At 38.7% G+C, this 26417-nt stretch overlaps 1 protein-coding gene across 2 annotated transcripts; it reads left to right on the top strand.

Moving 5' to 3' along the window:
• The first annotated feature begins 1725 nt into the window (after nt 1-1725).
• Nucleotides 1726-24612, top strand: LOC108605502 (irregular chiasm C-roughest protein). Of its 2 annotated transcripts, none has more exons than XM_017995251.2 (8): nt 1726-1748; nt 13789-13839; nt 20542-21075; nt 21180-21380; nt 22083-22298; nt 22602-22704; nt 22780-23328; nt 23842-24612. In XM_017995251.2, exons 3-8 carry the CDS (start codon nt 20554-20556, stop codon nt 24564-24566), a joined length of 2316 nt encoding a protein of 771 aa, XP_017850740.1. In that variant the 5' UTR covers nt 1726-1748; nt 13789-13839; nt 20542-20553; the 3' UTR covers nt 24567-24612. The 2 variants fall into 2 exon arrangements, with proteins under 2 accessions (XP_017850740.1, XP_017850739.1); XM_017995250.2 differs by lacking the exon at nt 1726-1748 and adding an exon at nt 4332-4778.
• The last annotated feature ends 1805 nt before the right edge of the window (nt 24613-26417 follow it).

Raw genomic sequence — 26417 nt, 5'->3', positions numbered from 1 at the left:
GATGCTAGAGCAGAGATAAACCGAAAGCAACAAAAACGTGCATACGGAATTGCTTTGAATTGAATTGGTTTTGCTTATGCGTTTTGCATTAGGAGCAGCAGACAGTGGAGGGGGATAGAGCGGGAGGGACGATGGCCAAAGGGATTTGCGGAATGGCATTGGCATGGGCGGCGTCTTGTCTTTTGTGCCGTGAAATGAGCCGCGTTTGCCCTTGAATTTGGCACAACTCATTTAACGTTTTATTGCCATTGTTGTTGTTGTTGTTGTGGCTGTGGCAGTTGCAGTTGCAGTTGCAGCAGCTGAAGATGAAGCGTGCCAAATGCCAACTGCCGCCGCTGTCTGAATGAAATACGTGTCTACTTCGTGCTGGTGGGGGGTGTGGGGTGGTACACCCTAAAATGCAACTCACAACACGGCAGATATTTTTAGCGCTGTTGCATGCAACGTCGGGGCTTGTGGCACGCGTTTTTGCAAACATGGAAATAACTTCAATGCGTGGCTGCCATGGCCGTTGGCAACAACGGGGGTCGACACCAAACTGTCCAAAGGGTCTGGCGTTGCACTAATGAACAGCAAAACTGTCAACTAAGCGTCGCATTTGTGGTGGGGTGGCATGCAACAGCGACGCGACGTCGACGCCGACGCCGACAAGTAAAACGGATTACATTAGATTTGATTTGATTTGATTTGATGGAATTGAATTCATTTGTGTTTTCCCCTTAGGCCCGTTAACTAACCCCCCCACTCCGCTAAATTAAGCCTCAACTTCCTCTGTGTGGGGACAAATTTTAAAAATAATTTCTGCTGTTTAAAGGAATTCATAATTGCTTCCAAGCATTTTAAACACAAAGTGCTGCTGCTTTATAAAAATATCGTTCGCTTCTATGGAAAGCGGAAAGTCATTAAAACTCAAAACTGACTCCAAAGTGCAGAGAGTTGTGTCAAATCAAGGCGAAATAGGAACAGATAGCAAAGGTAGATGGATAGAGATGTATATAGATAGATAGATGGATAGGTATATAGATAGATAGGTTGATCGATAGATGGATAGATAGATAGATAGGTAGATAGATATATATATATATAGATAAATATATAAATAGATAAATATATAGATAGATTGATGGATAAGTAGATAGATAGATATATAGATAGATAAATAGATCGAATAAATTGACAATTATTTTTAAATATAAATAAATTTAATTTCATTTGAAAAAAGTTATAAATATTAATTTAAAATATTAGAAAGAAAATACAAATTACTTTGTTTAAATTATTTAGAATGAAATTTATTATTTTACTTATTTTTTATTTTATTTTTAAGAGCAGAAATATTTAGATATGGTGATTTCAACATTTATTATAATATAAAAATAAATTATTTGAAGCATAAGTTTGTTTGTAAATTTAATAAAATTTTTTTTCTTTATTTTTCAATGTTTCTGGGTTCGCTAATTCTAGCAAGTTATTTTTATTTATTTATTTAATGTCGCCTATGGACACGCAAAGGTAAAATGAGAAAAGAAATTAAATTTCAAAATTAAGTTTTTATAATGGAATTGGAAAAACCCAAACAGAACTGGATTTTTATTAGTTAATTAATAATTTAAGAAGTGCGCAGCTAGAATAAAATAAACTTAATCAAAGAAGTTAGTGGTGTAACACAAAAGATTTTAAATATATTATTAACATATTTATATGACTTTTATTTTCATTGCAGTTCAGACAACTTGCTGCGAAATGTGGTGAGTCTTTGCTAAATAATTAACAAAGTGTAGCTTGGCTATGCGTTTTGGTTTTATCATTTGAATTATCTGTGCAGCAAGTGCAGCAAAGATTTTGAACCCAACACTAGCGTCTTGTGGGGATAATTGTGAGCTCGCTGGAGTTTGTGACCTACCCGACTCTCGATTCTCGGGCCAAGGGCAATTGTTGATCGCGCCGCATTGTTTATAAACAATTTTTGGTTATCGTTGAAGTAATGTTGATGTTGCTATCAGCAGCAGCCCCCCAACACACACACACGCTTAGTTTAAATGCGTGTGTGTGTGTTTGTGTGTTTTGTTTAAATTTAGAGCTGGCAGCATTGATATTCCCATGCGTGGAACATAAATTACACGACAATTACCCAGAGCCAGCAACTGAAACAAAGAAGCAGCCAAAAAAAAATAACACACACACACACATACAGTGAGTGAGTGTATGTGTGTGTGTGTGAGTAAATTGGAAAAAGCGCAACGTAGCGGACACTTCATCACTTTGGGCTTCCAGCTAGAAATACCAATACCAATACTTGCCCCCCACCCCACACCCCACACCCAACAGCTCACACCACAGACTCCAGTCAGCCACATGTTATTGCTGTCTCGCTTGCACTTTACTCACACGCGTAGTTTAAATTGCGTTTGCGTCGTGCTATAAATTTTCCACACACACACACACACGTATGTTGTTTATTTTTGGTCTTGGAAAATGTCTTTGTGTCTGCACCCCCCACACCCCCGCGCTCAGTGCAACATATCAAGCAGTTATCTGTCAGCTCAGTCAACTCGGGCTGGGCTGTGTATCGATTCAATTATGCATCGCTTCAGAATCGGCGCATCATGCAGACAACTGATTAACACGTCCCTTGGGCTCCCACAGCATCCATCAGTCGCTCTTTCTCTCTTTTCACCTTCTACACACATTTCTGTTCTTTTTTTTTTTTTGGCAAGCGAGTTTGCTTCGATTATTCCAACGATCGCCATATGCTGCCCCAAGTTGAGCGCCAGCTCTCAAGCAAGATGTTGCTCCCACTGATTGCCTGTCCCCCCCCTTAGCCGCCGCTCTGCCCATTTGGCTTTAATCGTGGGTGCCAGACTTTGATGACCAGCAACAGCTGCTGCTGCTGTGGCTGCTGCTGCTCCAGCTAAGCCAGTCCGAGTGTCATGACAGCATTGACCTTAGGCTACGGGCTACGACGACTCCAATGGCAACAGTTGCAATTGCAATTGCATTTTGGTCTAATGCCGTTTGCCAGCGCGGTGGTCCTACCCACTGCTCCCAGTTCCACTAACAGCAATAAACTCACAATTAAGCTTTGCAGCTCGACTGTGCAGTGGGTGGGGGGCATGCCGCTTGCTCGTTGCAGTGGCAATCTGCAGCGCCAAATTATAGTTTCAACTACAGCAAATCCCCAGCAATCATTTTAATGATGAACAGCAGGCACTGCAGCTAAAATAGCTCAACAGCTTCGCTCTCTCTCGCTCAACTGAGAGCGCTTGACAAGGGCAAAGATCTGTTACCAATCGCAAATACTAATGAGCGGCTGTTATGACAGCTGGGAGTAAGTGCAGCCGCCTGCCGCCAACCGCCAGCTCCAAATCCAAGTCCAAAGTCAGAGTCAAGTGCAGTTGAGTTGAGAGTTCTGTGGCTGCACTAACTAAAGTGGCTGCTTTCATTTAAGGTTCAAGCACTTTCAAAGTGCTTAATATTTATAATAAATATTTATGCGGTTAACAATAAATAATGCTTTATATTTATTGCTGACAACAAGTTTAATTTACTTAGCCCTTGAATTAGTATTTTACATTAAATTCGAAGCACAAGTTTTTGTATTTTGCATCGAGCAGGCTGAAAGAATAATAAACAATTATAAAAATTGACTTTATTAAATTTTAAAAAAATTCTAACTATTTTGTGCATATTAAAAAAAAATAATAATAATAATAACAAATGCAGAGAGTGCTAAGCCAATATATTTATAAAAGAATTGGAATTGTTTATAAGCACTTTACATTGCTCGAACTGAGAATAGTCTGTAATAATAAAAATAAAATAAAGAGATGAATATATTTAATACCATTGCCGAAAAAAAAATAAATATTAGTGAACTGTTTAATGCAATTTTTCAATAGTTGGTACGATTTATATAAAACTGTTGCCAATATAGATAGCAATAAAAATATAAAAAAAATATTCTATTAAGTGCAAAATGAATATTTACTTTGAAGCAATTAAACAAACAAGCGTATGACGCATTTATTAATTTTTAAATTTTAATTAAAGAAAGAAAACGAAACGTTGCAGCAGTTTTAAGTCAAATTAAATATGCAGCTTAATTTTAATTTTAAAAGTTATTAATAAACTCAAATTATTAGTAAATTGTTTAGAAATAAAAAACAGCGTGGCTAGAACTTCTTTGCTTAGGAGGGCCATTGCTTGCGCTGTTAGCGTTAACAGCGGCTGCTAACAGCGCGCAACATGTTCGAACATGTTGGGAGGTTCGCTCATGCCACTGCGAACGAACCGCGAACGAACCGAACCGCATGTTGTTTGATTTTTTTAATGTTGTTTACGTTCTCGTGGCGTGCGCATCGTATCGGCGGAATCTGTGCTGAGCGTAAAGAAAATTTGAGCAGGCGAGCAAGTGAACCAAAGAGCGTCTTTGCGAACTCGCGTAATAAACAGAAAACAAATTGTTTTTTTTTTTGTGGTGTGTTGAGAGCAACCTGAAAACAAACAAAACACAAAATTCTAAAAATTAAATCGTTAATGTGCAGTGTGTTTGGTGTGTGGATTACCAGTGGAAAATTCAAACACAAGCGGAAGAAATGCAATGCAGTGGCGCCACAGCAGCCGCTAGCTGCAACATTGTCAGTTGAATGCAACAAATTACAGTAATCGAATTTCGAAATAACTAAAAGTGCAAAATATATACAGTGCATAAAATCTGTTTCTTTTTTTTTAATAACAATTGTGTGACATTTTGCAACAAGCGCAGCAGCTGACAAAACGTAAGTACTGCACATAAACCGCTTTTAGCCAGGCCAACAACACTTGCCACTTTTACTTTTTGTCGCCCGCAAAAAACAAAAAGCAGCAAACAAACAACAAATTAAGCAGCTAAATTTTTTAGCATAAAGTGCATTTTATTTATTTATATTCACATTTGCTGCTGCTGCTGCTGCTGCTGCTGCCACTCAACGCCTTGTCGAACTTTAACCTTTGCGCTTGTTTGCTTTTGTTTTTGTGTTGTTTTTTTTTTTTTAGCACGCTCTCGTGGCTTTAGTTAGTTAGTCAGCTTAGTGGGCTGCGGATTGCCCTCCAGCTGTGGCTGACATTTTGATTGAACCGCGTCCAGAGACGCCCTTTCAACTGAACTCTTATCTACCGTTATTGTTGTTGCTGTTCATATTGTTGCTAATAGTTCTTCATAAGCCGCTGAAGCAAACGCACAGCATTTTGCAATATTCTCAGCTTCAGTTTGATGCTAATAAATTGGAAAAGAATTAAGCTTAAAAATAAATGCAAGCTTATAAAAAAAAAAGTTGCTTTGATTATTGCTAAATCTAAAATTCTAACTCAAAATAAGCTCTAAAATTATTTCTTACTATATTAATATTTTTGTTATGCAAACTCCATAATTTTCTTAATTATTTTGCTTTTACTCTAGATTGTTGCTTAACTTTAAAATCAGCAAGATTATCAATTCTATATATATATATATATATATTTTTAGCACTCAAATTTAGCTGCAAACTAAATTCGAAATATATTAAAATTGAGTTTATTTTGTTCTATAAAAACTTTGAGTGGTTGCTTAGCTACGATTATGCAAAAATATTTAAATATTTTTGGGAATTTTCTGAGAGATTCGAGACGAGTTAGCAAGATTTTATGGCTTGGAATAAATTAAATTAATAAGCTGAAGTTGGACTTTGGGTGGGCTTGTTTGGAAATAAAACAAAAATTTGATTAGCTGATCTTAACTCCAAGTCGCTGACTTAACAAAATATTAACAGAATATTAAGTTATTAGATCTCTTGTGTTCAGCTGAGGAATCTTTGGCTTGAACTTGATTTGAAAGCTAAAGCTAAGCTACAAATTTAATTAGCTTAGCTTAAATATTTTGCTAACAAATTAATATTAATAATACAAAATAAGTCTAAAATATTCAATAGAATTGATTAATACCGATTGTAAAATGAATGAATTCTTCAGTTATTAGTGCTATAATTAATTGCAAATAATTTTAAAATATTAAAAATATTATTAAATCAAATGAAACAAGCTTAAAATTTTATAAGCTGATTTGTTGTTGTTCTCTAATTTTTCATGTTAATGTACCTAATTGCAAATTACGCTAAAATATTGCTAAAAATTATATAAAAATATAATAAGCTTGCAAATAATTCAAAAATGTGTTTATGTGATTTGAAATCGTTGAGAAAACAAACTCAAGTTCCACAAATTGGAATTGGCTCTTGGCTAAGCACACGCTGGTTTGGCTTCAAGTGTTTAGGCCCAAATATATAACTGACTGACTTTGTTGCTTCGACTGGTTGCACACTTGAGTTTGAATTTGAGGCCTAAGTCGCTGATGGATGAGAAACTATTGAACTGCTTTTGTTTTTGCTTTTGACATTGGCTGCGGCTGTGGCTGTCACTGAAAAGTGCTCGGCGTTCGTTCTTTTTGTTGTTGCTTTTGCTAACAACAGCGACTAAGATTTAAAATTGATTTAAGCTGAGCGCGGACCACACGCTTACATAAAAAAAATGATTTATGGCTGCAGTCATTTAAAAAAATAGAAATAGAAATAGAAACAAAGAGAACCCAAAACGATTATCATTGTTTTCGAATATACGAAACTTAATTTTTGTTTTTCGTTGTTAATAGTTGGGGCTGCGAGTGTGTGTCAGTGTCAATGTTGCAAGCAGCGCTGCCGCACCTGTCATTAAACTGTGAGGAGGCATGAAAGTTCTTTTTTGTTTTCGGCCTCATAATTTGGCCCAATTTGCTGGCGTTGCAAATTGCTAAAATGTCTGACAACGACAGCCGGCGGAAGTGCAACATGCTCATGTTACAGCTACTAGTAGTAGTAGTAGTTGCCTCTTGCCTCTTATTGATTGTGCAGCGTGCTCTCTTCGGTGGCAGCAACACACGTTCGATCGTTTTGACGCGTCCTCGTCAACATGTCGAAAGTTTTTGTGCTTTTTTTTTGTCGCTTTATTTTTGGTTGGCAACGTTCGCCTGTCGCTTTGTTAGCTCTTTGCATGCCACAAATTATGTTGCTGCCACGCCACGCCCCACCCCGCTGCCGCCTCCCCAGGTCTGTCAGTCAATTTGTGACAGGCGACAATGCGATCGAGAGAGCGAGCGAGAGCGGCAACGTCTGTTGCTGCATGCAACAATTTTTGTAACAGAGATTTTTTTTCTTCTTTTTTTTATGGCAGCTGCTGTGGCAGGCTCAACTTTCAATAAGTTCTGGTAGTTTGTACTTTCATATTGAAGACGTCGCTCATTGTTAATTTGGTTAATTGGAGGCAATTGAATGCCGCCGCCGCCGCCGCCGCCGCTTTGCAGTTCATTAAGCCTCATCATGCTTGCCACAATTTTACGAGAGCCTCATTCTTTTTTATTGTCTGTCGCCAGGCTAATTAAAATATTTGCACTCAAATGCTTAAGCAATAAATATTTGTCAAGCCATAATCATTAGAAGCGAACGACAGAGCGAGCGACTGAGCGACTGAGCGAACGAACGAGTGGCAAGTTGCACTTGTGTGTTGCCCCTTGGGCAAAAGCGAGCGCAAAGTGCTTTGACCATTGCCAAATGGAAATGGAATTTCAGCATGAAAATGAAAATGAAAATGAAAATGAAAACGAAAATGAGAATCTATGAGCGGCTCTTCTTTAAAGTGCTCGGCGGCTTGGCCTGCATTGCTGATGAGCTTTAATGGTGCCGCCTTAATGCAACTGCCACCACCCCCCACCCAACCATCCCGCACAGGCAAACAGAACGCCAATTAATAGTCATTGATGGAAAAGTTGAACGCAGCGCACATTCAACTTGAAGTGTGTCCCGTTTCTTTTCTCTTCGCTTTGCTTTTTTGACTATCTTGAGTTGAGGGTTGCCAGCTGCCTCAGAAATGTATCTGTGTGTGTGTGTGCGTGCGTGTGTGTGTGTGTGTGTGTGTGTGTGAGGGTTGGCATTAAGCCCATGCAGCTCGCATGTTAAATTAGCTCAAATCTGTAGCGCAAATAGAAAATCCAACTGTGTGGCAATGCCCATAAAATTTAGCTCATTGTTCTGCTCTCCAGCCAGCCAGCTACTTCTTCTTCTTCTTTTATTATTATTCAATATGACAAAATGTTTGCCAACAAATTTATATGCCAATTCTTAAAGTTGCTTATTGCGCTTTGAGCTGCAGCTAAAATAAAAAATATTTAAATTTGTAATTTAAAGCGCTAAGTATGCAAAATAATTTTAGGCAATTTATTTATAATTTTTTTTTTAATTTCAGCAGCAATATAAAATTTATTTTAAGCAATTTACTACTTAATTTTATACAATTTATTTATAATTTTTTTTGAAAGCAAAATAAAAATTATTTTAAGCAATTTGCTGCTTTACGCAAAGAATTTGTTATAGAAAAATGAACTGTAAAATTGAATAAATGTTATTTTAATGCTTCGCTAGAGCTTTTAACTAATTAAAATATTTTTATTGTTTTTAAATTCATAAACTATTGTAAATGTAAATTCGGAAATTGCTAATTATTAATTTTCTAAAATTTAGTTAGCGTAATTTTTAAATATTTGCAAATAAAAATTATTTTTCAATTTTATTTTAGCTCACATGAATTTAATAATAAAAATTGAAAAATATTTCTTTTGTAGTCTAAATATTTTAAATTATAAATTAATTTATTAAGTAGTAAAACTTTCTTAAATTATTAACAGAAATTCGGAAATTGGTAATTGCAATTATTATTAATTTTATAAAATTCAGCTAACGTAATTTTTATATATTTTAAAATACACATGATGAAATAAAAATTATTTTTCAATTTTATTTTAGCTCACATGAATTTTATAATAAATATTTAAAAATATTTCTTATGTAGTCTAAATGCTTGCATAATAAATTAATTTATTAATATTAAATACTGCTCATGTAGTATAAATGTCTTAAATTATTAATGAATATAGCAGAAATATTTTTTAATATTTAAAAAAATTCGTATGTAAAATTTCGAGGTCGCTAATTTATTTATTTATATCAAGTTTGTTGCACAACAATTAAACAGCAAACAGCGAATTGTTTAATTGACAAATAGCTGCTAAAATTCTGCGACTAAAAGCCGCAAGCAAAGTGACTAACTGCAATTGAATGTTTATTAATTTGCCATTTGACTGTTAACAATTGTGCGGATATTGGGAATTTCCTGTCGATCAATGTGCATGTGCATCAGTAGTTGCTATAAAAAACACACACACACACACGCACACACAAACAAACACAAACGCATTTTTGAGCTGCTCAACAGTTTTTACGAGCGCGTTGTTCCTGTCTGAGCCTTTGGGTTGTTGTCTAAGCAGCAGCAGCGAACTTATGAAAATGTTTTACAATATCCTTTTTATGTTATTACAAGTGTATGTCCTTGTCGCCAGCTTTGTCAAAAAAAGAAGAAGAAGAAGAAAATGTCTGGCAACGCTGCTGAGAACGCGAATGCAAACGCTCAAGCATACAATGTCGACTCTCGCTTCCTTTTTATTTGTGTGCCTTAGACGAGAATGAGAATGAGGATGAGGCGGTGGCGAGGGCGAGGCGCGGCGCTTGGCTTGGCTTGGCCCGTCGACAAGTTCGCGCTGCGTTTGAATATGTCATTACTCGTGGCTGTTGGCTCACCCGCATCCGTCGACGAGCAACTACAATGTTGACGCCTTGCCACATGCCCCACCAGCCCCAGCCCTAGCCCCAGCGCCAGCGTCAGCAGCTTGGAATGCTGATATGTCCTCCTGCAATGCGTGTTGCCTGCCTCGGCAGGCGGAAGTGACAGTTGAACATTTATTCAGTCAGTCAGCCAGTCAGTCAGTCAGTCCGCCAGTGAGCCATGCCCAGTTGCCAGTTGCCAGTTGCGGGTTTTGCCGGCTGTCAAGACAAAAATCAAGCATAAAAGCCAAGAGCTTCAGCTGAAAGTTGAGGGTGGGGTGGGGGCTGCCACACACAATTCTATGGCAATTTGCCTGCACATGTGTGTGTGTGTGTGTGTGTGTGTGTCTTGGGCGCTCCTTTGCCGGAAACACAACGCAATGACTGAGCGGAAGTTTTTTGGAAGCGCATAAAATTATTATGGAGTCGTCTTCCATTTTTTTGTTGTTGCGCTTCTTTCTCTTTCTCGCATTCGCTGTCTCTGTCTCTGTCTCTGTCTGCTTTGCCGTCGTCACGTCAATTGCGCGACACTGAAGCTGTCAGGACCTTTGGCTAGCTCTTCATAGCAAATGCGAAGCTTTTATGGCGCTTACACTAACTTCAAGCCCCTCTCTGGTCTCGATGTTTGAATTCACTTTACTTAAGTTCAAGCGACGATTGGTTTGGGCTTGTCCTCAGCACTTCCTTTGGCATATCTTTTGGCCATATTATTTTTATGCGCAAATTTAATATTTACATTTGGCCAGCACACAGACTCTCAACATTTTTATCAACTGCGAGTTGCGAGTTCACTGGCCCCCCACCCAACCGCAAATGGTTAACTCGCCTTAACTTCCAGTTATATCTGCCGCTGCTGCTCACCAAATGGCAGTTAGATAAGCTCAACGCTCAAGTTATCAGCCGGCCAACGCTCTCAGCTGGCCTTGGCTACTGCCAAATATTGGGGGAGAGCGCGCGGCGAGTCTCCAGCTCTGGCATAATTGCTAACTAGACTCGAGTCGCGTCTCATGCAATTTAGATGAATCTGCATTTGGTAATCTTTGCATAAAATTTAATGTGGATTAATCAGCGCTTGACAGCCAACAAAAGTTGCTTAAAGCTGCCATAGATAAGGCCATAGGCATATGCAGGGAATTAAATTGCAGAAGCAAAAAAAAAATAAGCACAAAATTGTTGCAAAGCAAAAAACTTAACGAGCTTTTAAACGAATTCAAGTACAAATAAAATATTTACAAAAATAAAAAAACAGCCAAATTAAAGCACTTTAGTAGTTTAGCAAAAATATAACAAATATAAATAAAAATATTTTAGTTACAATAAATTAACAAAACATATATTTAAATTAAATTTTATATTTGATTAAGTTTATCAAATCTAAAAACAAAAGTATAACTTTAAATAATTTTTAAATTTAATTTGCAATATTTTTTGTAATCCTTTAAATAAATAAAATAAAAAATTTAAATTCAATTTGAATAAGTCTAAACAAGTGTTTGGTAAAACATATTTTGTTTAAATATATTTTAAGCAAAATTCTATATATTTTCATATATTTTTTTATTTCAATTTAATTTATTTTATGCAATTTCAATGCTCAATGTTTTAATTTCCTTTTGAATAAAATTAGCCAAGAGCTTGGCTTGGCTTGCTTGATTTCTAAACAGTTGGCTATGACTCATATTTGGAACTCAACCCTCGTAACCCCCCCGCCCCCCCCTAGCACACCCACACCAGTAATAGCAGCAATTCCAATTGCAGCCCCTTTAACGCTGACGAATTCGAAATTCTTTATCTGGGCCTGGGCCGCCTTCTTTGTGTTAAGCTGCCAGTTAAATTTTTCGGGTAGTTGTAGTTGTAGTAGCAAAACAACAAAAAAAACATAAATAAATAAATAAATGAAGAAAACGCAACCCTCACAACTCAGTTCAGTTCAGCCCTTAGCTCTTGCTGATCTGCCCACACCCACCCAAGGATAACTATGAGTCATGCTTTGTCTCTCATTTGCTTTGCCCATTTTTTGTTGTTACACATTTTTGATTCATTTATTGGGCACGTCTAATTTCAAGATTGGCCAGCTGACTTGGGACTGGCACAGCTGACAAAAGTGGCGATCAGCCGGCGCTGGCCGGCAGTGGGGTGGACAGTCAACCCCCAAGCAACGCAACACACACACGCAGCTTTTGTTTTTTTACTTTCAATATATAAAAATTTTTCTGTTGAATTTGTAAAACATTTCAAAGTACAACAAGGACAACAAGCAACCACTTAACGGTTGTTGCCACATTCATCCATTTTGTAGCTGTCTGTCTGTCTGTCTGTCTGTCTGGCTCGTGGGCATGTCCTGGAGTGCGTTTTTTTATGTTTAACTCCCACACACACAGACAGAGAGAATAACTGACAGACAGTGCGACAGTCAGACAAGCAACTCGACTGATTCATTCAGCTACGTTTGAGTTCCATTTGGTTTGTTTCGCTTTCGTGCCACACGTTCAGTGCCCCCTGCCCCCCTCCCCGTTCACTCAGCTCTTCATAGAGAATGTTTTGTTATTTTTTTATATTTATGTGTATTTTTGTTTTTATTGCATTGCATGTTTTCTTATGAATACGTCGCATATATTTCACTTTTATGCCTGCCCCACTCCCCCCACGCTCTGCTGCAGTTCGTCGGCTCCGGTGCATGCAAAAGGATAATAGAGCCTGGACTCATGAATCATGCCCTACTGTTTATCAAATGCAATCGGCCCAAAAAGTTACTGTTAGTACAGGGGAGTTCGGGGGGTTTCTATCTGTGGTTACGTTTAGGCTCCACCCATCCACAAATATGTCAATTTTTCAATTTGTTACGTGTACGGCTGCCAAACAAGCTGCAAAAATTTATATGGCCAGGCCAACAATAGAACTCGAACTCGAGCCACACTGAGCACTGTAAAAATGCTGATTGAAAAATAATAGAAAATTTAGAAGCACAGCAATGTGCATATTTCATTTAAATTAAATCAAAGTACTGAGAAAATTATGAACTGCAATTTGCACATTTTGAGTAACAAAATTGAGAAATTTATAAACTGCAAAATATATTCAAAATTAATTGTTAAATATTTGCAAATTTATATTTGTATTTCAATTTAGAAATGCATTTATTTAAGCCAATTAATATATAAATTTTCAACTTGCTGCAATTTTTAAAACCTTTACAGTAAATACAGCTGCTGAATTTGCTTAGCTAGTGTTGCTAGCTCTTTCACACAGCTAGAGACAGAGACAGAGAGCTGAGAGCTGAGAGCTGCTGCGTAATTCAATTAAAAACTTGTATTTGGTAGCTGAACGAAAAACATGAAAATTTGTGAGCTGGAAATTCCATTTGATATGCATACAGATACACACACACATGTGTGTGTAAAGGTGTGTGTGTGTGTGTGAGAGCGAGAGGGAGGGAGATAGAGATTGAGAGCCTGTGAGTAGACTATGAAACCAATTGTGGTTGAGGTTGAGCTGAGATGTGAGGTGGGAACTTGAAACCATCTCAAGTGGAGTCAAGTTGAAATCGAATGCGACGCTGGGCAGTCGATAATCAATTTGCGTTAAAGCTGCAACAATTAGAGAAGTTCGTAGGCGGCCTGCAGTGTAATTATGAGAAAATGCATAAAAATGTCGATTTTATGCGAAAAATGCGTGCCCCAATGGCTGCCAGCAGCCCCTGCCCCCCTTTTTTTTCGCTATTATGTCTAATAAACATTTTGTGCTTTACCTATAAAAGGCCAAAGGCCTGGGCTGGCCTGGCTTGGTCTGGCCGGGGCCAAATGCGGAAGCCGGCGCGACCTAACACGACTCGTGCGTGTTTATGGCCAAATAGTAGCAACAACAACAGCAACAACAACAACAACAACAACAACTTTAGCGCACAATAACAACAATTAATATGTACACAAGAAAAACCTTAAATTAATAAGCTCACTTCTTTTTTTTATATACAAACCTATATATGTATATTTATATTTATATTTCTATTTAATTATTTTTTGCTAACATTATTTTCTCTCTCTCTCTCTCTCTGTCTCCCTCTCTCACGCCCTCTTCTTGTATTTAACAGCTTTTGACAAAGTCGTTGCCGAACAGCCTTGAGCACCACCCAAATACAACGGTAAGTCTAACTGACAAAACGACAAATTGCCATTAAATAGTAGTAATCAAGTACAAATAGTTGTGCGATGAGCCAAACGCTAGGCGGGGGGAGTGGGGGGGGGAGCGCTGCCTAACATTTCTGCACTCAACTTTTCGAGGTACTAAAATAATAATGAACATAAACTAGACAAAAGACTTGCTACAATGCATAGATATAAAGCAAACATACTTAAATATATATCCAAAGTATAATTCAAAGTAATAGTAATGGCAGAAAATAGCACATACAACTGCAATATACACTTTGTTTTCAAAATATATAAAGCAATAAATTATATTAACTCTATATTAAGCAAACAAAAATTATTCATGGTAGTAATAGCAGCAAATAGCACATACAACTGCAATATACACTTTGTTTTAGAAATATATAAAGCAATTAATTAGCCTAAAAAAATTATTCATTCATACTTTGCTTGAAAAGATCAAGTTTATGCTTATTTTATGTATTTTAGTATATTTGTAATAAATCGACTGCATTATACACTTTGTTTTGTTAGAGAAGATTAGTAAATAGATTTACTTTATATACATAGTACTAGCATATTTCAAACTATTACTATTATATTTTACAACAGGGAAAAATAAAGTATATGCGACTACATTATACACTTTGTTAGCATTAAAGCTTTAAATTATTTTTTTTATCAAAATATATTAATGCAAGCTAAACAAAATATTAATAAAAAAAATCTAAAAAAAAATGCATACACTTTGTTAAAAAAAAATATTTTAAATACTTTTTTTCATTAGCTTTAAAATTCTTATAAATTTAATGCATTTGCTATTAATTTAATGCTTAATAAGCTAAACAAAAGTTGAGCATAGCCGTTTTTTACTGCCTGCAAAGTGTATAACATATAATTTTGGTGTGTACATAATAATTGTAAAAAAAAAAACTTTTATTAAACAAGAAATTTGCTGAAACTTTATTGAGCTCGTTAAACAAAACAAGTTTTCATCTATTTTTTATTTTCGCTTGCTTACAAGCTTTGAAATTTTAAATACTTGTTCTGGAAGCTATATACGTCTTTATTATAGACAAATTTTAGAGCATATGCTTAACAGTTAAAAATAATAGTAAATGCAATTGCGCATAGTTTAAAGAGCAGTGAAAAATAAAAAATGTGCGCATATAAAAAATAAAATAATGTTGAATATTACAAAATACAACAACAACAACAAATGGCTATAACAATGACAAGAGCTGCCCACGCTGTCAAATGCTTTGGGGCCACCATCAGAGCTGCAGCTTGTAGCTTGGCCAGGTTTTGAAGTTGGTCAACAACAACAACAACAAAAGCAACAACTCAAAGCTTTGGCGTTCATAATAATTAGTTATAATCGGATTTAGTTGCTTGACGCTGGCGATGGCGACAACGTTAGCAAAGGTGTCGCTGCATGAAGCACACACACACACACACACACACACACACACACACATACATACACATGCAGTTAAACGCCCACACAGACACAGAAACTGGACCGCAGCTCTAGTCCAAATGAAAAGCCATAAAGAAAAACTTGAACGCCGAACGCTCGCGCCTTTGCCTTTTGCCTTGTGAGTGGGTCGCAGAGCTGCCAGTTGTCAATTGTTGTTGTTGCTAGTTTGTTGTTGTTGTTTGTCAGTTTGATTATTATGCGCTTTTCTAACACGTTTTGTTACGTTGCTTGCGTTGCCACAAAAATAAATTCAAACTGAGCTCAATGCACTAACTAAAACCAAAACTCAGCGCACACATGCAGCTGCCTGTGTCTGTCTGTGTGTGTGCGTGTGTGTGTGTGTTGGCAGGTAGACTGTAGCCCCACACCCCGTCTTAGTTTTTTTTTCTTACGATTTTATTGAATTGATTTTTGTTTGTATTTCCACGCTGGGATTTTTTTATTTGATTTTTATTTTTGGTTGCACTTGCTGCTGCGTCATGTGGCTCGCTAGCTGTGGCATATAACTCAATTAGCTCGCTGTGGCAAGCTAAAAGATACAGAGAGGGGTTGGGGGGGACAATGCCACATTGATTGCTGCTGAAAATTGTCAAAACATTTTTATTATAAACTAAACATTGTTCGATCTTAGCCATATTATTAAAACTTTAATTGAACAGCCAAAAGTTTCTAAACAAATTGAAATTGGAATGTGTATTGATCGGCGGCTGGGGCAGCAGCCCACACGGCCCTTGGCATGTTTTAACTGTCAAAAGTGTGGCTCCAAAGAGAGTTAAAAAATATGTTGGTGTGTGGGCGAGCTGGAACGCACCAAGAGCAGCGGGCAGCGGGGAGGAGACATAAAATATGTTAATAAGGCTTAAAGTTATACAAAAATCTAAAGACGCAGACGGCGAACGCGAGATAAAAACCCGTTCGTTCGATCTGTTGTAATACAAAACCATAAACATGAATTTCTTTAAACCAAAAAAAAAAATTTATTTTTTAAAGATTTTTTTTTATATTTTTGACAGCACTTTGGCAGTTGCAAAGTTTGAAGTTGAAGTTGAAGTTGAAGTTGCTGCGACTGCGTGTCAATGCGTAGCAGGGATCTCTGTGTGTCTCTTTCACACACACACACACACACACAGTCGCTCTCGCTCACACGCTGTTAGCTGCGTCTTAATTTCCTGCTGCGCCCCTTTTTGCTGCCGCTGCTCGAGTTTAACTTTCAAAACATCTTCTGCTCTTTTTTTTATAATTTTTTTTCTTCATTTCGTTTTTGTGCCTGCTTCTCCCCAACACAAGTAGCGTCGCCTTGGCCAGTTCCAGTTCTCTGTTGGCCAAGACCCACAGCACGAAATCAGTTAAGTTCAGGTGTTCAATTTACTGATTGAAATTCTGTTCGACGAGCAACTTTCGTTGCGCGTCCAGTTTTTTTTTTATATTTTTTGGTGTCAACCTGCTTCTGATTTTGCTGCTTCATAATTTTGTATGGCCAGCTGGGCAGGAATTATGATAGAATTATGCTAATGAGCTGGTAGCTTTAATTAGTTGCGCTCAACAAGTAAAGCAACTAAACAGAGAAGAAAAGAAATAGTTTGGCCAGAGCTGGCAGCTGATTAAACGTCAAAGCCAAAGCCAAAAGGACGCACACACACACATATGTCCTTAACTACTGCTGCTAAGCTGTGTGTGTGTGGAGCCATTAATAGGCGATTTGGCCCATTGACAACAGCCCTGCGCTCTCTCGTTGCTTTGGTCCTTTTAGGCCTTTTAGTTGATTTGCTTGTGTGCAAACAAATTGACAACAAAGTGCAAGCCTAAGCTCGAAATAAGCAACAGAGAGAGAGAGAGAGAGAGAACAGAAATTGATTTTAATTGTTAGGCATTGCCTTTTTTAATTGTCCTAATCTCTGCTGAGCGCAAGGCCCTGCCAATATTCTTAACCCTTTTTTGCCTTTGGCCTTTTTTTGCTGTTGCTGTTGCTGTTGCTTTGTTAAGCCTGCAAGGCAGAGCGAGGTACAGTTAACACTTGAGGCTGTCTTGCTACAAAAGCTGACTGCTATATAGCAGTCAGTTGGCTGTCATGTGTGCTGGTGGGTGGGCAGCCAAAAAATTGACTTAGAAAGTAGCTCGACTAAGCATTTTATATATATATGTGTGCAACTTGCAGCTGCGCCTCTTTCTTTTCTTTTCTTTTTCTTTGCTTTTTTTTTATTGATTTATGCGGCAAGTCAGTTTGGCCGCTCGTTTGGTCATTTGTTCAATCGACGTTTGTGCTCTCAGCACAAAACGAGGCCAAAACTGTAAATGACAAAGGCTGAGGCGAAAGGAAGCGCAACATCCGCAGCAGCAGCAGCAGCAGCAGCTTGCATCTAATAACTTGAGCGATCGAAACTGGTTCGCTGCGCTTCAGTTTGTTGGCTTGGCTTGGAAAATAATTAGCATTGGGGCTGGGCGCAGGCCAAGGCACATTCATCACAAAAATAACTTCATTGGCAAGTTTCGGAGTCGGAGTTGGGAGACGGGCGTAGCCGCAGCACCTGTTCCTCAGCTATAAATATCGCAAAGAGCGATGCTTGGCATGCTGCGTAAAGGATGCTGCACGCATGTAGCAAGCAGCAAGCAGCTGCAGCTGCACTTGCAACAAGCTTGTGGCACTGACCACAGCAGCAGCTGCAGCTTGCAAGGAAACCCAATGACAGGGAAGTGCTGCTGCTGCTGCTGCTGCTGCTGCTGGTTCTGGTTTGGTTGCTGCATCGATTGCTTGAGCCAACGCTATTGAGATTTATGTGTGATAAGCGTCGCCTGCAAAATAATTACTGTATCTGCTGCTTGCCCCAACTGCCAACTGCCAACTGCCAACTGCCAACTTGCAACTCCAAGCCAAGCAGCGAAAATTGAAAACTAGAGCGGAAAGCGCTGCGAACGGAAATGTTTTTATATCTTTTTTTTTTCTTTATGCGTCTCTCGTTGTCCCAACTGATTGGCAGCCACAGACATTTGAGCCATTGCCTAGCAAATCATTCAAAATGACAAAGCACATAGCAGCAGAGCGAGAAAGAGACAGAGAGCGAGTGCAAGAGAGAGAGACAGTTTTATTTAAAATGAATTGCAGCTTTTAATTGAGACATTAAAATATTTAATAAATAATAATAAATAAATTAAATAAACATTACATTGGCTTCAGTTTGATCTTGCTAAAATTTAAATATTTATAGATAATAAATTTAATGCATATTTGCTAATAGAACAATTAACTTATTTTGATACACCATTTAAAAAAAATATATAACAAATTTTTAAATATTATTTTCTATTGCTAAAATTATAAATAATAAATTTAATGCATATTTGGTAATAGAATAATGAACTAATTTTGATACACCATTTAAAAAAATACATAACAAATTTTTAAATATTATTTTCTATTAACTTTTGCATTTAAAAAAAATTATAACAAATTTTTAAATATTATTTTTCGTAAGTCAGCAATTTTTTTAGTGCACTTAATTAAATTGCATATTTTTAATGCTGCCATAAATTTTTTTAAAAATATTTAATAAGCTATACACACTTTTAGTTCAATTACGCTCTTAACTTTTATATTTATTCTCTCTTCTCTTTAACGCAACACAAATATTTGAAGCAAGACATTTTGTAATTTCTTTTTTATTATTGAATTCTTTAAATGCCATAAACCGTAAATTCCTTGCGGTTAAGCGTAACCCACAATTACGCTTGGTGCTATTTTCTTTCATTTTTTTTCATTAGTGTTAACTATTTTTTCACATGAAAGTGAAATTCGAGTTGTCCAACAGCTTCCAGTTGTAACCACTGCTCGGCAGCAGAGACATGAAATAAATAAAGAAAAAAAAAAAAAAAATAGTTGCTACAGACTCGAAATAAGTATCGTGGAGTGGCGATAAACGAGCGTGTCTATAATCACTTTTAATTAGCGACCATCTCATCCGCTGGGGCTCCACAAAGTCGAAGCCCAAATGGTTCACACACACACACACACACACACACACACACACACAGACAAACAGATAGAGTTACAGTTGTATTTCGAAGGCAAATACTGAGTACATGGGGCACTAATTTTGGAATCTCTTATTCGCTCTCTCTCTCTCGCTCTCTCTCTGTTTTCTTTTGAAAACGATTCTTTGACTTGAAACGGAAGCACGCTAATCTTTTGGTTCAGTTTTTTGGTTTTTATGGATTTCTTCAGCTGTTTCTTGTCTCGTTTAATGTGCTCTGCTATAATTTGGATGTGTGTGTGTGTGTGTGTGTGTGTGAGCGCCAATTTCCTTATAAATGCAATAAAAACAAATAACAGCCGCACAAACTACAAGCAAACAAAATTAGTTGAAGAGCTTCTTAGACGACGCCAAGTGGCGGAAACGTTCCAACTTACATATGTATGTGTCTGTCTGTCTGTCTGTGTAGAATGTAGAAAATGCGTGAGAAAATTTAAGCACAAGGCGCACCTGACGACAGTCCACAGTCCACGCCAATTGCTGACAGGTGCAAAAGTGGGCGGAGGCGAAGGCGTAGGGTGGCTGAACTATTCGAAAAGAAGTGCAGGCTAGGCCAGGCCCTTCAGCTGATTGCTTATTAGACACACACACAGACACACATGTGTGTGTACAGTTATAATAAGTAAGCATTACTTATGCACATTGCTTTGGGTCTCTGGAGTGAATCGATAAATATAAATTATGCTGTTTGAATTGGCCAGCGCCGCCGTCATTTAGTTCCAAATCAATAAATTATGCATGGCCATGTGCTGAAAGCAGCTTAGGGCAATTATAAATATATTTTTCGTCTGTTGAGCCATTGGGCTTAAGTTAGTGCTACTATCGTTACTATCGATAAGTTTAGAATTGAGTCAGTCACTTTGTTTACAAACATAGCGCTAAATAAATAATAAAATTCAGCATACTGCCTATCGATACTATCGATAAGTATAGTTATATGTATGTATGCATTGAACTATAGTTAATGCTTATCAACACTATTAATAAGTTTAGTTTTATCATCAATATAGATATTTCTCTTGCACACAGCCTTAATATATAAATAGATCTTATCTATATATAATATATAAATTATAAATATATTTTAGCTCTTTTCATTAAGCTTAAGTTAGTGCCTATCGATACCATCGATAAGTTTAGTCTTGCTCAACGTTTTTAAATTATTTATTACTTTTGTCTCGCCCTCACAGCTTCACATCGAAATGACGAGCAAACGAAAAGCGCCACTGCTACTCAGCCTGCTGCTGTGGTTGGCCTGCCAAGTAGGCGTGTCCACGCCCACACCCACACTCTATACGAACTATCAGAACCAGCGCTTCGCCATGGAGCCCCAAGACCAGACCGCTGTGGTGGGCGCACGCGTCACATTGCCATGTCGCGTTATTAACAAACAGGGAACATTGCAATGGACCAAGGATGACTTTGGGCTGGGCACGTCGCGCGACCTCAGCGGATTCGAACGCTATGCAATGGTGGGCAGCGATGAGGAGGGCGACTACTCGCTGGATATCTATCCCGTGATGCTGGACGATGATGCAAAGTATCAGTGCCAAGTGAGCCCGGGGCCAGAGGGTCAACCGGCCATACGCTCGACATTCGCCGGTCTGACTGTGCTGGTGCCGCCCGAGGCACCCAAAATAACGCAGGGCGATGTCATACACACAACGGAGGATCGCAAGGTGGAAATCGAATGCATCAGCGTGGGCGGCAAACCCGCGGCCGAGGTAAGTCAAGCCGCAAGCAAACAACAGAGTCTGAAACTGAAACGTCGATTGGGATTTCTCTTTTGTCTCTCTCTCTCTTTTTTGTTGCCACCGCAACGCCACAGATTACATGGATTGATGGCCTGGGCAATGTGCTAACGGATAACATTGAGTACACGGTGATACCGATGCCCGATCTGCGTCGCTATACGGCCAAATCGCTGCTGCGCCTCACGCCCAAAAAGGAGCACCACAACACGAATTTTACGTGCCAGGCGCAGAACACAGCTGACCGCACCTATCGCTCGGCCAAAATACGTGTCGAGGTAAGTGCAACACCACACCACAGCACACCCCAACCAACTTAACCCCGAAATGCAACACAGAGCACCCTTATCTATGAGGCTCTGACACGACACAGTCAACGCTTAAGCGCAGGACTATCAATTCTGAACGAGAGTCTGTCTGTCTGCCCCGACGGAAGTAGCCAACCCGCTATGGAGTGGGGAGAGTGTAGGGCTTGGGGGGTTCTATTAATCGTTCGGGTAATGCATAACAGTGGGGAGCTTAACTTTGTGAGCTAACAAAGCAATTTCCGTATATACATTCGATAGTTAAACTATCGATTTTTCAGCTTCTGCGAGAGAAAATGCATAATCCTTGCTACTTGTGTGTGCAGCCCTGGGCCATAGTTCAAGCTTATGCTTACACGATTTTTAATAGGCTTTGCCATGTAACTCCACACACACATGTGTGTGTCTGTGTGTGTGAGTGACAGTGACGAGCTAATTCATAGTTGAGGCCGTGCCCAATTCCCAGTTAAGTGAGGCGTGCTGTCAAGGCGCCCAGAGTGGGCGGCAACCCACTTGTCAGCTGACAAATTCATAAGCCTGTCAAGGCAAAGCAAAGTGAGGTGGTGGGGTGGGGTTGGTAAAGTAATTATGCCTAGCTTGGCAATCAGGCGCAGGCTTAATGAGATTTCCTTTTTATTTCACGACAACTCGTTTCTTTCTTCGTTTCTTCAACAGGTGAAATATGCGCCCAAAGTTAAAGTGAATGTCATTGGCACGACAGCACATGGTGGAGCAATGACTGCTAGTGGTGCTGGTGGTGGCAATGTGCAGCGCATTGTGGAGCATGCACTGGTGCGATTGGAGTGCCGCGCTGATGCCAATCCCGCTGATGTCCGTTATCGCTGGTACATCAACGACGAGCCAATTATAGGCGGTCAAAAAACTGAGATGGTAAGTGCACCCCCCCTCCCCCCACCCCACTTTCAAGCTGTGGTGCTGCAACATTGCGCAATAGTTAGACAAGTGGCTGCGGCAACATTCCAAGACACAGGCCGCGCGGCATAATTAGAGCAGCTTTTGTTGCCGATAAAAAAAATGTTGGCAAGCCAAAAGCAATTACCAATCCCCGAGACCGAGTCCGAGTCCGAGTCCGAGAACCTGTTGTGGCGGAAAAGCGTTAACGTTCCCACAATTAGAGCGGTGCTTTCATATTCATTCAACAAATGTCCAAACCAATTTCCATTCCAATTGCAGGTCATACGCAACGTTACGCGCAAATTCCACGATGCGATAGTCAAGTGCGAGGTGCAGAACTCTGTGGGCAAGAGCGAGGATAGCGAAACGCTAGACATCAGCTGTAAGTGTTACCCCCACCCCCACCCCTCACTCCAACTCCCACTATAACGCAAGGGTTCTCACCCCACCTTTGTAGATGCGCCCAGCTTCAAGCAGCGCCCGCAGTCCTTGGAGGCCGACGTCGGCAGCATTGTCTCGCTCAGCTGCGAGGTCGACAGCAATCCCCAGCCGGAGATTGTCTGGATACAGCATCCCAGCGATCGTGTCGTCGGCACCAGCTCCAATCTCACCTTCAGTGTCAGCAACGAGACCGCCGGCCGTTACTACTGCAAGGCCAATGTGCCAGGCTATGCCGAGATCTCCGCCGACGCCTATGTCTATCTGAAGGGCTCACCCAACATCGGTTCCCAGCGCCTGCAATACGGTCTCATTGGCGATACGGCGCGCATCGAATGCTTCGCCAACAGTGTGCCGCGTGCTCGTCACGTCTCCTGGACGTTCAATGGACAGGAGATTAGCTCAGAGTCTGGCCATGACTACTCCATACTGGTGGACGCAGTGCCCGGCGGAGTGAAGAGCACGCTCATCATACGCGACAGCCAGAGCTATCATTACGGCAAATACAATTGCACGGTGGTCAACGATTACGGCAACGATGTGGCGGAGATTGAGCTGCAGTCAAAGAGTAAGTACAAGCTTAATTTGCATGGGCGTAGTCAAACTACATTGAAAGGGGGTACTGCTGAACTTTAATTACTAATCAAATATAGTCGCAATTCCCAGCTGAGATATTTTCAATTACAGAATGATTCCATAAAGTGGAAAATAGTTTGGGATTATTTAATATATAAAATAAGCTGAATTATTCTTGATTAGTTGCCTACTTAACAAATGCTATAGTAAACAAATTCAAGTTTTTCATAAATTATTTTGAATAATCTATAAAATTCCCCAACTATTTCTCTATTATTCGTAATCAATAATCATTAAGTAACTCAGCGAATAGAATTGTAAATTAATCTTTTAACGCATATAAGTCAAATAATCTTATAAGCTATAACTATTTATTTTTTTGGATATATCTGAAAACTGAAAACATCGATGTTTAACTGAATTTCAACGTTTCTTACGTTAATATTCCGATACTCACCCCACACACTTTTGTTTGCATTGCTTTTATTTTCCATTTTCTATATAGAAACCATATCATTGATGTCCATGGTGGCGCTCAGTGCAGCGGTCTGCTTTGTGCTCTTGCTGATCATCATCATTCATTTCTACATCAAGTGCAAGAAGCGCACCAAGCTGCCGCCCGCGGATGTCATAAGCGAGCATCAGATAACGAAGAATGGCGGAGTGAGCTGCAAACTGGAGCCAGGCGATCGCACATCGAACTACAGTGATCTCAAGGTGGACATATCGGGTGGCTATGTGCCCTATGGCGACTATAGCACACACTATAGTCCACCGCCGCAGTACTTGACCTCGTGCTCGACCAAATCGAATGGCAGCTCCACGATACTGCAAAACAATCATCAGAATCAATTGCAGCTGCAGCAGCAGCAACAACAGCAGCAGCAGCAACATCAGCAACACCACCAGCAGCAGCAACAGACGGTGGTGCAGAGCGTGCCGATGACATTCTTGACCAGCAGCGGTGGTGGCAGCTTGACCGGCAGCATTATTGGTGCACGTGAGATACGCCAGGAGAATGGTTTGCCCAGTTTGCAGTCAACCACAGCATCGGTGGTGAGCTCATCGCCCAATGGCAGCTGCAGCAATCAGAGCACCGCCACCACTACGCATGTGGTGGTGCCCAGTTCGATGGCACTAAGCGTTGATCCACGCTACAGCGCCATCTATGGTAATCCCTATTTGCGCAGCTCCAACTCTTCGCTGCTGCCGCCACCAACAGCAGTCTAAAGCCCCCACCCCCCAACAACAAAAAGACAGTCGCCCTCAACACCAATACACACACACACACACACACACACACACACACACACACACACACACACAGCTATACGTATGTAAGACTGATCTCACAGGGCGAGCAGCGCAAGTATTCGAGGGGTAAGCAGCAAACAATTTATTTAGCAACCAAAAATAAACGCATTGTCTAATAAGCTAGAGAGAGAGCGAGAGAGAGAGAGAGAGAAGCGAGAGAGCGTGTTTGAGCAATGTACTTAGGCTTAATTAAATTAATATAGAGACTAACTAGTGAGCTACTAATGCTGCTGCAACTAACTAATTTTACATTTAAAAGTGCAGCCTGCTTTTGCGCGCCAGCCTGCGTTTTGTCTGTCGCCAGCGCAAAAACAGACTACAAAAAATTTTAATGCTGCTGCTAGTTTATTTTTTTTATTATTTTTTTTTTCAACTAGACATTTATTCATAGCATTTAGCCCAAGCCTTACAAAGATTATTTATTAAACAGCGAAACGAATTCAATTTCAATTAACTAGCAAAAAAGTTTAAGTAAGTTAAATGTAATGATTAAATATACAACAAAAATAGCAAACAAAAAAATATTAAAATATTAAAATATATGTGCATGCATTTGTTGCTCAGCGCGCACTTTTAAAATAATAAATATGCAACCATATCTATAAACAAATGCCACACTCTATGAAAAATTATTAAGCAGCTGAGCAGCAAATGTGCAACGAAAAAAAAACAACAAATAAATAAATAATTAAGCTATCAAGTTAGTGTTTTAAAAGTTTTACATGTATTATGTGCTTGCTAAGAAATGTTAAAGCAAAAGTGTTTAAATTTTAAGCAAATTATGCCAAAGTACCTGAATAGTATTTAAGTTTTTTTTTTTTTTGTTAAACTTAAGCTAAATCTAATGCGTTTAAGTAGGTTTAATGTTTTAATGTCTAAGCTAAATACTCAAACAACTTAACAGACGCCTTAACTTATGACACGCCCACAAAGCTCATGCACACACATACACATACACACACACACATACATATATGCCTAGCTGCAATTGTGCTAAGTGTACTTCTTAAGTATATCAAGTTAATTACGCATATATCCTAGCTGTAGTTATGCCATTAACATATATAGCATATATTATATTATATACACATTATATACTAGCTCTATATATACTTTTTTTTTCTTCGATATAGTTATATATTAACATAGGCCTGTAGCTTTGTTCGAGGTTTTATATATTTTGATATGCGAATATATTTGACATTTAAATGAAAAATAAAAGAAAATTTAAACAAAATTCAACATTTTTATTGGTTTTTTGTGCGCCTATATATAGTATATATATATATATGTATTTTTTTGTCAGTAATTAAGCATGTTTTATGTACACAGTATGCAAATAACAAGAACAACAACAACGTGACAGAGAACAAACAAAAATGGTAAAACGAAAAATGACAGAAAAATAAATAAATAAAAACAAAATTTATTGCAAAAATTTCGAATTGTTTTCTTTTGTCGCTTTTTGCTGGCTAATCAAACCAGCGAAACGTCGCAAAGCCAAAAACGCATTAAAGTTGGGGCGCCACCAACTGTTTGATACACTTTAGCTACATCGCTTGCATACTCAAAACTTGTTTGTGCTGCTTACAAAACAAATAAGTTAAGTAAGTAAGCGTACATTATTTATAACGATTATTATTATTTTTTTATTATGTTGGTTATGCTTTGGGAACAGCTTTAGCTGCATATCAAATTGTGTGTGTCTAGTAATTGTCTAGTCTGAGTTATTGCTGCTCATACAGTCAGAAAAATTGCAAAGTGTAT

The sequence above is a fragment of the Drosophila busckii genome, chromosome X (assembly GCF_011750605.1).
Source record: "Drosophila busckii strain San Diego stock center, stock number 13000-0081.31 chromosome X, ASM1175060v1, whole genome shotgun sequence".
Lineage (NCBI taxonomy): Eukaryota > Metazoa > Arthropoda > Insecta > Diptera > Drosophilidae > Drosophila > Drosophila busckii.
The sequence above is the reverse complement of the archived record's forward strand: the minus strand, read 5'-3'. Positions and strand labels throughout refer to the sequence as shown.